Below are 10,072 nucleotides of genomic sequence, written 5' to 3' on the forward strand. Positions count from 1 at the left end.
TCCCAGCACTTGGGAGGCTAAAAACAGGAGGATAATGAGTCAGATCTACATAGTAAGACTCTGTAGTCCCTGTAGACCCTGTACCAATTGCATTTAAGAAGGAGGAAGAAGAGGAAGAGGAGGAGGACGAGGAGGAGGACAAGGAGGTATGTATGGTCTAAGAGGGAAATGTCATCAACAATGGATCCAACAGAATCTGGCATTTGGCAGCAGTGCCTTTGAAGTTGTTATCTGGCCTAAGAAACCAAGAAAACTCACATATAATCCACCCTAAAGTCACATATAATCCACCCTTGGTAAAATATATCAATTTTGGGAGAAAATGTCAACGTATTCCTATGTTTGCAAATGAGAAGTACATAGAACACAAACTACTAGTTGTAGGACCTTGAACACATCACAATTTCTCACCAGGGAAACAGTTTAATACACTATGTTTATCTCACTGTTACTCAGAGGTTAACAGAAAATATCCTTCAAGTACAAAAGAAATAAGGATAGAATTATGAGGAAATTGACTTGGATTTTTTTTTTAAGATACTGGGGATGAAACTCAAGACCTTGCATTTACTGAGCTATATCCCTGGCCTGTGATGAATCTCTCTCTCTTTCACTCTCGCTCTCACTCTTGCTCTCTTTCCTTCCATTCCTTCTTCCAAAAGCAAGCAAACAAGCAAAAAACGTTTAAAAAGAGAAAGAACTTCAATAGTATAGCAGATTCTTTAGCTAAGCATTAGGCAGGTTATCAACCTTGAACATGCATCGGAATTACTTGTTAAATGAAAATATACAGACACCTGCACTCTACCCTAAAATCTAGTGAATCAGGAACTTCATGGAAATTGAGAACAAATGTGTTAAGAAGAGGCTTCTGAGATATCTAGAAGATTCTAAAATCTTCATTCTAAAACTGAGAAAATTGACTTTTGTTTTTCTGACTGAATTCCTAGGCTTTTTGGTAGCCTCTTGCAAGTCTTTAGCAAATACATCCTTATAATATGCCTTTTACTTCTGGAGCAATAGTAGCTTAGGAAAAGGGACACAGCTTCCTGTCTTTGCCCATTCTGTACCTCCTCACCTTCTCCAGCATTTTCTGCCAGAACTGTCTCCACAAGATGATGACAATGATGGCGAGGAGGATGAAGATGATAGCCACCAAGCAGCCAATCAGGATCCGAGTGTTGCTGTCATCGACTTTAAGCATTGGATCTGAGACCAGAAAGACAAGGCAGAGAATGTACTCATTGTATGGGGCAAGTAAGAACATGTGGCACAGGACTGAGGGCATCGTTAGCCCATCTCCTCAAGATAATTCCAGAAGATATCACATGATATTTCTGCTTATTCTTGACCTTGCCACTGTGTTGTTACTTTGCCTCTAAACCCTATGGTCCTCTCCCATGAGGTAGTATCCTCCCTCTCCCCATGTCTCAGACTATATAAGAAAATAATTTTCCATTCTTTCCCAAGTTTTGTCTCTATGTGACCTTGGCTATGGGCTCCCAATCACATCCAGGCACAACAGGTGAGGAACTAGTTTCACTATCCTCATTCTCTAAGACAGGCCAGGGTAGCCAAGCATGCTCTTTGGAGACAACTCCAAGTTCCCACATTGCTGGCTGAGTGGCCAGTGAGTTCCTGAAGCAAACAATGCATGCTCACATGCTGATCTCCAACTACAGACACCAGCTTTTGCTTTTTCTTGTTGTCATAGACTTCTTCCCATTCATTGAAATCTTTACTATGGGTCTCAGGAATGTCCCTTTCTCTTCTTTCACCTCAATTTTCCTGGACCTTCATGCTAAGTAACTGAACATTCTATCTTCTGTTTCCCCAAAGGAAGAATTATAAAAATAAGCAGTCAAGAGAGAAAGTTTCTGCCCTTCCCTTCAGAGGTAGACTGTCAAATCTTTCCAGACGAGCCACCTGGAATCAAGCCTTCCACACAAACAGGAATTTGCAAATCTCCACCCATCTTAAACTTTCAGGAGGTGTCTTCAGTTTAATTTCTGTAATTAGGAATCACACATACCATAGGTTGTAGGTGCCATAGGTGAGGTGGGAAGGGCTCCGGAGTTGTTGTACATTGCAGCATCTGTTACAACACAAGAGAAAATCAGAGCTGGGGGAGAACACAGCCAGGCAGTGCTTTACCTAAAAGCACTTTGTTTACAACTTTGTGAATCCATTGAGAACTTGTCAAGAGTCTTTACAAAAAAGAACTTGGTTATTACACAATATATACATATATTGGAAAAAACTATATAATTACTATGTCAATTAACATGTTATAAAAGGAAATCATAGTACATAAAATATGATTTATATAATAAGGCAACTTTAGTTTTGCAATTTTTTTCTTCTCAAATTTTATACCCTAGAAATTGCATTGCAAAAGTTAAGGAATGGTGGTTCAGAGGACTTTATGATCACACAGTGTCATAAAGTTTGCATGAGAGGGGCTGGCCAGATAGCTCAGTGGATTAACACTCCTGCTTAGGTAGATGCAGGGACTGGGGATTCGATCCCCGGCCTGCCATGCCAGCCCACCGCAGTGCGAGCTGAGACTGCAATTGCGACTGGGTGTTGTGGTGCGCACCTTTAATTCCAACACTTGGGAGGCTGAAAACAGGAAGGAAGGATTACTACAAGTCCAATCTGTGTAGTGAGACCCTGTAGACCCTGTGCTAAATATATAGATAAATTTAAAAAAAAAGTTTGCACGGGAGGCAGGGCATAAATGCAGGAAAACATAGAGAAAATACAGTGGGTAAGTGAGCACTGGACAGACACAGCAGTAAGATGTTCTTTCCTTTAAGAAAATTAATTGTTTTATGGAAGTGTTTCCCTTATGCCCCTCTGCCCTGGCTCTTTAGTTTATAAAGGAAAGCTTCCTTCATTTTTAAGATAAATGATGGGCAGACAGCAATTAACCACTAAGAAGATTTTATGCAGTGTAGTATTTGTTGAAACTGTACTTCTGATTTGATTTGAAACTGTCTCATTGCTATCTGTTTATCAATAAAACTTTGAAAAATAAAAAAATAAAGTTTGCCATATATACAAAACAAACAAAAAAAAAAAATGATGGGCAGAATGTCCATACTATCTCTTATTGTCCTTTATGTGAGACTGGGGTTTCTGAGTACAGATCCCAGAAGTATATTTGCCAGGCTGATGATAGCAGCTAATTTTTCCCTTTGATTTGTGGAATGAAGAGGTCAAGAATTTAAACAGGCATTTCCTTACAGGAGATACTTCTTCCAAAAACCTTCACTTTTCATCTTCTTGGCATTATTATACAAAGAGGGAGGTATCTGGAATCAATATGTACTTTCTGATTTGAGTTCTCCGGCTCCAATGAAACCTAATATTATTGTCATATCAGATTTAAAGTTCAAGTAATTTCAAGAGTGAAGAACCATAGCCTGCAGCTGTAGCAAGCCAAAATAAGTGTGCCAATTACTTTCCAAGAGAATCCTCTGAAGGTGATGGGAATCTATTTGTCCCACAGTTGACACAACATATATGGCATTACTTTTGGGCATTTGAATTTCTACTCTCAACAGACATTTCATATAAAATAATCAGTCCATTTACTCTAAAATTAAATCACTGACACAGAAGGTAGTTGGCACCAAACCTGTTTTTCTAAATGTGTGCTCCCTTCCTATTAGTACATTTTGAAATTTTGTTCCTTTAAAAATCTTATCAGAAAGTGGAAGTTCCTCTAATTGATTACTAAATTAGTCTCTCCTCCTATTATCTGATGTCTGTCCTTTCTTTCAGGCCTGGGAAAAGTCTTACTCCTTGGATGTCATTTACGATAAACCCAGTCTCTAACTCCCCTTCCTGCCCACTTATTGTTTACCTTAGATATTTTCTGAAAAAACATTGAATGTAATTTCTCTCTCCACCTAACGTTTCATGGTGTGAACAATAGCTTCAAATATCTTTTAATTTTTTTTAAGATTTGGCACAGGGCTCAGCTCCAGCGAGTTCAATCACTATCTGCTCAGGCTGAGGCAGGAGAATTGCAAGTTTGAGCCCACCCTGGACAATTTAGTGAGACCTTTCTCAAAATGAAAAAAAGAAACTTTAAAAAGGCCTGGGGAGGTAGCTCAGTGTGAAGAAGACCCTAGGAGGGGTAGGGGATACAGAGAGAAGGAGAGAGAAAAAGAGAACAGTACAGTCAGGAATAGTTCTTAGCATTTAGAATGACTCCCTCAGAGTTGGAACAAAATGAAGAAAGTGAACCTAATAGGTATCACGTTATTGATGTAACTACACAGAGAAAAATATTATCTGGCTCTTACTCTGCCATCTGTGTATATTGCGCATCCTCATCAGATATATTCTGAAGACAAAAAAATAGAATTATAAAGAAATCATAAAACTCATTTAATATTTATAAGTAAAAAAATGGGTATTGGTTTCTTAGTAGTAGCTAAAGTAAATACTGCTAATGTTGTTAGCAAACATGATGTTTAGAATGAGGAAAAGTTCCAAGTGTGCAATCCAATTTTAGTAAAAACCTTCCTATCTTTAATTCGAATTAGAGGTAGCAGTATAAAACCCTGATATTTTCCTATTAAAGTATAGATATTTCCTCACTTTTCCCATTGAAAAAAATCCAAGAAGCAATGACAGCTCAATAGCCATGAGCCTTATGATTGCCCAGTCTGTGGTCTATAAGTATTCTCCTCCGAAGAATCAAGAGTTCTTCAGAAAATGGTTGCTTTCACATCGGACCCAATAAACAAAATGTGCCGGGTGAGCATAGTACAACTTTCTCTTTCAGAAAACAAAAAGCTTATTGAAGATTTTTACAAATTAGATTCAAGAACATAGATAAAGTTTGAAATTACAGGCCCTGGTTCAACACAGGACAACTTGAGCATGAAAAAAATTAATAAATGCAACTGATTCAACATTGAATTTATAAAGTTCCATGAATGCCTATTGATGCAAAGAGACACAACAGGTGTGAAAACCAAACATTAGACATCGCTGAATGTTGCTAAGACATAAACATTACTCCAGATATAGAGAGTTAAAGGGGAAAAATACCCATCGCATCTTTCCTACGTGAACTGTACTTCAGGATGAACAAATACATGAGGAAATTCAGCAGAAATTCTGCTAATAAGTGTAGAAAGAATCAAAGAATTTAAAAATCACTAATTAGCAAAGCTGGTTAGGGAAATAATTTATTGAGGTGGGGCTTATCAATGGAGGGTAAAACATACAGCAAAATTCATAGGAAATTTCCCCACAAAGAGAAAACTACCTGAAACAAGAAATTAGTCTGACTACCACTTAAAATTAGGGAGTTCAACGTGACACTCCCATGATGAGACTTAACATATAACACACAAGGCTTCTGGACAAGATAAATATTGAATTTGAATCAAATTGGCCAATAGATACAACTTCTAATTTACAGGAATGACTCAGGGTAGAAACTTGAGTAAAATAACACCATAGAAAGCAATGCACAACACCAGAATAAATTTCTTTTAAAAACAGGGCACTGATTTATAGGTCAAAAGAGACATCTGAGAGATGTAATGAAGAACATCTACCAAGAGGCTTCTATTTGAATCATGCTTAAATGAAGGCAAATGTAGCCAGGTATTGTTAGACAATAAGAGGTACTTAATATGGACAGGACACTAGGAGGTACTTGGGAATTATCTATTAATAAACATTATGAGTTTTTATATTATGCCTAGAAAGATATTACTTAACTGGAGACATTCTAAAAACTTAGTAATAAAATTAAATATTTCAGATTCTTTTTTATATACTTTAGCAAAAAAGAAAAAAATAGATTACTCAACTATGACAAAACATCAGCTGTAAAGCTGAGTGACAGAGATAAGTCACTCTCTTTGCTTTTGAGTATAATGTTTAGAGATTGTCATTAGAGCATTTTAATCATGCTTCTTCTTAGTTGCCTTAATGTGTATAATTTTTGACATCATATTATTTTAAAATACTTTACCATACCTCTCTTCTAGATAAATGTATGAAGAAGAGTCAAGTATATATTCTGTTCACCTCTGTTTTGTAACTAAATGCCTCCATAATTAAAATTAGACACAAAGACTCCCACTGTCCCGTCCCCCCCCCCCCCCCCGTGAGAAGCCACCTAGACAGCCTGGCTCTTCCCGGAGACCTGCCTGTGGGAACCCGGATGTTAGAATTCCTTGTCCCTCACCTATTCCCACTGACCCACTGGGTCCCTCGCTCCCCACCTGATTGGAAGGTGATCTCACTGAACATCATCCAGGTGTCAGCAAAATGGTATTGGCATTTGATGGCACTGGCCATGCGGTGGTGGAGAGGCACCGTGACAAAGCGAGCGCTGGGGTTGACGTCATCCAGGACAAGAGGGAAGGAGACAGCATTAGGTTCCCATTCATTGGCTTCCGAGCGGAAGTAGCACTGTACTTCCTTAAAGATCTTCACACCTTTAGCGAACATGTTGTTACAGTGGACCTGTCAGAGAGTGAGGAATGTGAGTGACAGGTTGGCTCTGCTAGGCTTCATGAGAACTCAGAACAAGCTAACCCGGTACAAGCCTAGCCCTGCCTGTTTCGCGGAGCACTATCTCTGATGCTCTTCTGTCCTCTGGACTTCATAGTGATGATAATCCATAGCTGGTCAGGACTGATAAAACCTTGGCTGCAATCTCAATTACCCCTGCAACTGGGCCTGGGCTGCTTCCCTTCATTGTGCTGAGCTGCAGTATCCCCATCTGCTAAATGAGACATGAACCAATGTTTTCTCAAATCCTTTCTTGCCCTGAACTCAAGTCTTGAGTCCACAATTCTCTCAACCACTGTTGCCATTTACACATATTTGAACTATTTATTTTGAGCCATATTTGAGGTCTGAGGAAGACTACCATCCTATTCAGCTAGGTAACTTCCAAAGCTAGACCACTTATTTTTCAAGGGGACTTGGTAAGAAATCTGGAAGAACAGAAATACAAACCAATACAATTTCATCTTCCTTGTAAGAAATCTCATTTCAAGCACATGTATCAACATTTTTCCTGCCAGAGACACAGACTTAATCTTGTCTCCCAATCAAATTCATTTAAAATAGCATCATTCCTGTAAGAGCACTGACTCTTTCTCATAAATAATTTTTGCAGTGAAAAAAGGTTTGTAAGAAGTTTACCAGGATCCTCTGGCCTGCTACCAAGACTATTTCACCAGGATATTCCAATGGCTTTTGAAGTCATCAGGGGCAAAGCTTCCACAACCACCCATTCGTAGCATCTTGCTATGTTTAACAATCCACAAAAATGATGTGTATAGATTTGTAACTTAATCAAGGCCTTGGTGGTGGCAGTTCAGCAACATTTTCTCTGCTTCAGTCTCACATGGAAAATGAATCTTTGCCAGCCACTGTTCCTTGAATTTAAGGATGTTATAGGTTGGAAAGGTAGAGTTGTCATTATAAGAATATACTTCCTGTCTCCATTTAATGCCTTATCTGTGTCAGAGCCATATGCTTTAACTGTATCTTCCTAATCCCCTCTTCTGGCTGCTGGATACTTAAGACAGAACTACAATTCAGAACATAGTTTTAGCTGAAGAAGAAGCAGCAATGGTGATGAATTTGATCATTGAACACTGGATGAGAGATACAGTAAGGATAGAATGTCAGAGTTATTGTAAGTATAAACTAACATCACACTTCAGTTATTAATGAGATACTGATGCCTGGAGAAGGTTGGCTTGCCTGGGCTCAATCGACAGCGGCAGCCCTAGACTCCTCGTTCAGTGTTTTTTTCTCTGATTATCCCACATAAAAATGAATCAAATCACTGTTTTTTAATTTGCTGTAATCGTTATCTTATTTGCCCAGCAAATCATGTTTAAATTTGGATGTTTCTTCAAATGTTTTACTGATGAAAACATGCATTACTATCTTCCTTGGGATGAATTAACTGTTGCAGTTTATTGAACATGAGTCAGCGGGATGGGGTAAGAAATGAAGAGCTATCTAGAGCAACAATAGATTTTTCAGATGTTTTGAAATCTGCAAAGTGTTGGATAACTATCCCGGGGAGAAGGTAATAATCTCTCCTACAGATGTCTTGGGAATTTTCTGGAATGCAAATAAATAGCTTAAGATTTCATTCTCCTATGTTCTTACATAGTTATTTAAATAAAACAATACACTTTTAAAATGCTTGAGCTATGTTAGTGGTATATTTCAACCATTCCTCAAAAGGAAAATGAATAGAATTCACTTAGGAGGCAGATACTACTCTCTAGAAGGCATCAGCTGCCTAAAATTCTTCTTTATTTTTTGTCTCAGAAAAACTATCATCTGTTAAAAATCTGTTGACCCTGGAAAGACAGCCCTGAATTTTCTCCTGAGAAGTTCCTAGCACCTTTTCTTTGCAATTTAAGTTCTTAAATAATTTGGACCTGTGACAAACTGGTTAAACAGAATCCTCAAGATGCAGGAGGATCCAAGTCTATTAATTAAATAGTATAAGTTTATCAAGAGTTTAAAATACATTTCATTATCTGTTGAAATAGAAATCCTCCCAGTGGTATTTACTTGTGAATTTATGTGCATTTTCACAAATACAAATGAATATAGACAATACTGGGGAATACAAATTTTCTTTTAAAATATATTTATTTACTTTTATTAATTTTGTTCTAATTTGAATATTCCCTTCTTTCCTGCTCTACTCCCCACAAAACATGAAGAGAATAATGTGTCACACATAGTTGCACGTACATGTGTTTAACAATTCCAAAGAGCTATCCTTAAAGAATAAACAAACAGGGCTGGGGAGATGGCTCAGTGGAATAAGCGCTTCCCTGGCAAGCACAAGGGCCTGAGTTCAATCCCCAGTTCCATAAATTAAAAAAAAAAAAGAATAAACAAATACATTGGGATTGTGTTGATCTTTCTGTTCTCATTTTAAATGTATGGCCATTTAAATAATAGTGTTAATCCCATTAGGAGATACTATCTCTAACATCTGGGAGTGAAATAAAAGACATACATTTTCTTTTAGAAACCTAGTTTTTGTAGAGGTTAACAAATTTTACATTAGTATGTGAGCCCTTAATAACAACACAGATTTCCTTCTTCTGGGTCCCACATCACTTACATATCTCCTTTGGTAAGTAAATAAATAGTATCTTCCCTGATTTGTAGTGTGTCCAGAGGAAGGGATCATTTTTTATTCCTCTTTTATATAATATAATGCTACATAGGCTCCAAATACAATTCATAAATTAATAACAAACAGAAGAGTGGGTAAATTTAGGAAACAAATATTGAGGTTGAGGATTGAGAATAAATACAGAGCCATCAATCTGTTGGTCATTATTAGCCTATCCTCAACTGTTCATGGGTAGAAAGAGCAGATAAACAGGGGTTCACATGTGAAGTCTAATTCATTTGCTCACTCTTTCTTCTCAAGACATCAAGGGCATCCCCATGCCCCTTCATAAACCAGTGAGTTATATAAGAACTACAAAAGATCCTGCGGCCTCTTTCTCAGAACAGACACAAGGACTGTCCTCCACACCCCCAAGTCCTAGTCTCTCTCTAGCTTAGAATATCCAGTCTGTTAGTTTTTGCAATGATTTTTCTCCGCTTCCATTTCTTTCTCTCTGAAACAGACATGAGGTTGAGTAAGGGAAAAGGAAAATAGTTATCTGAACTAAGTACCAGGAAACCCATCATGCTATTAATGGAGATGTCCTCAACTCTAGCATCCAGATTGGGTTTACCTGTGAGGTCCTGCTTCAAAGAAATTGGAATTCAAACCTTAATCCTCCTAGTACAGCTCTTCTCCAGTTTCTGCATTTACTGTGGTCCATCACACACTTGTCCATAGATCTCTCCCAATCCTATGGCTTCTATCTAATCACTTCACAAAATATGCCTATGGTCTTTCAATTCCTTTGCAACAGTAAGTCGGTAAAGTAAGTGTTGTGCCTGATGGACACATTGGCTCCAGTGTTGGGGGAGAGAGAGAGAGAGAGAGAGAGAGAGAGAGAGAGAGAGAGAGAGAGAGAGA

The 10,072-nt window shown here is 38.0% G+C and overlaps 1 protein-coding gene across 7 annotated transcripts in view; it reads right to left on the reverse strand.

The window, feature by feature from the left end:
• The window catches only part of Ddr2 (discoidin domain receptor tyrosine kinase 2), a 169,987-nt gene that overhangs the window by 21,658 nt on the left and 138,257 nt on the right, over positions 1-10,072 (reverse strand). For all 7 annotated transcript variants that reach the window (XM_023699778.1, XM_023699780.1, XM_023699776.1 and 4 more), the window contains 3 exons: positions 6,261-6,504; positions 2,033-2,095; positions 1,079-1,209 (listed from right to left, as the gene is read on the reverse strand). In XM_023699778.1, coding sequence (XP_023555546.1) covers positions 1,079-1,209; positions 2,033-2,095; positions 6,261-6,504 — 438 coding nt within the window. The remainder of the gene's footprint in view (positions 1-1,078; positions 1,210-2,032; positions 2,096-6,260; positions 6,505-10,072) is intronic.

This window comes from Octodon degus, unplaced genomic scaffold, assembly GCF_000260255.1.
Source record: "Octodon degus isolate 3935 unplaced genomic scaffold, OctDeg1.0 scaffold00116, whole genome shotgun sequence".
Classification (NCBI taxonomy): Eukaryota; Metazoa; Chordata; class Mammalia; order Rodentia; family Octodontidae; genus Octodon; species Octodon degus.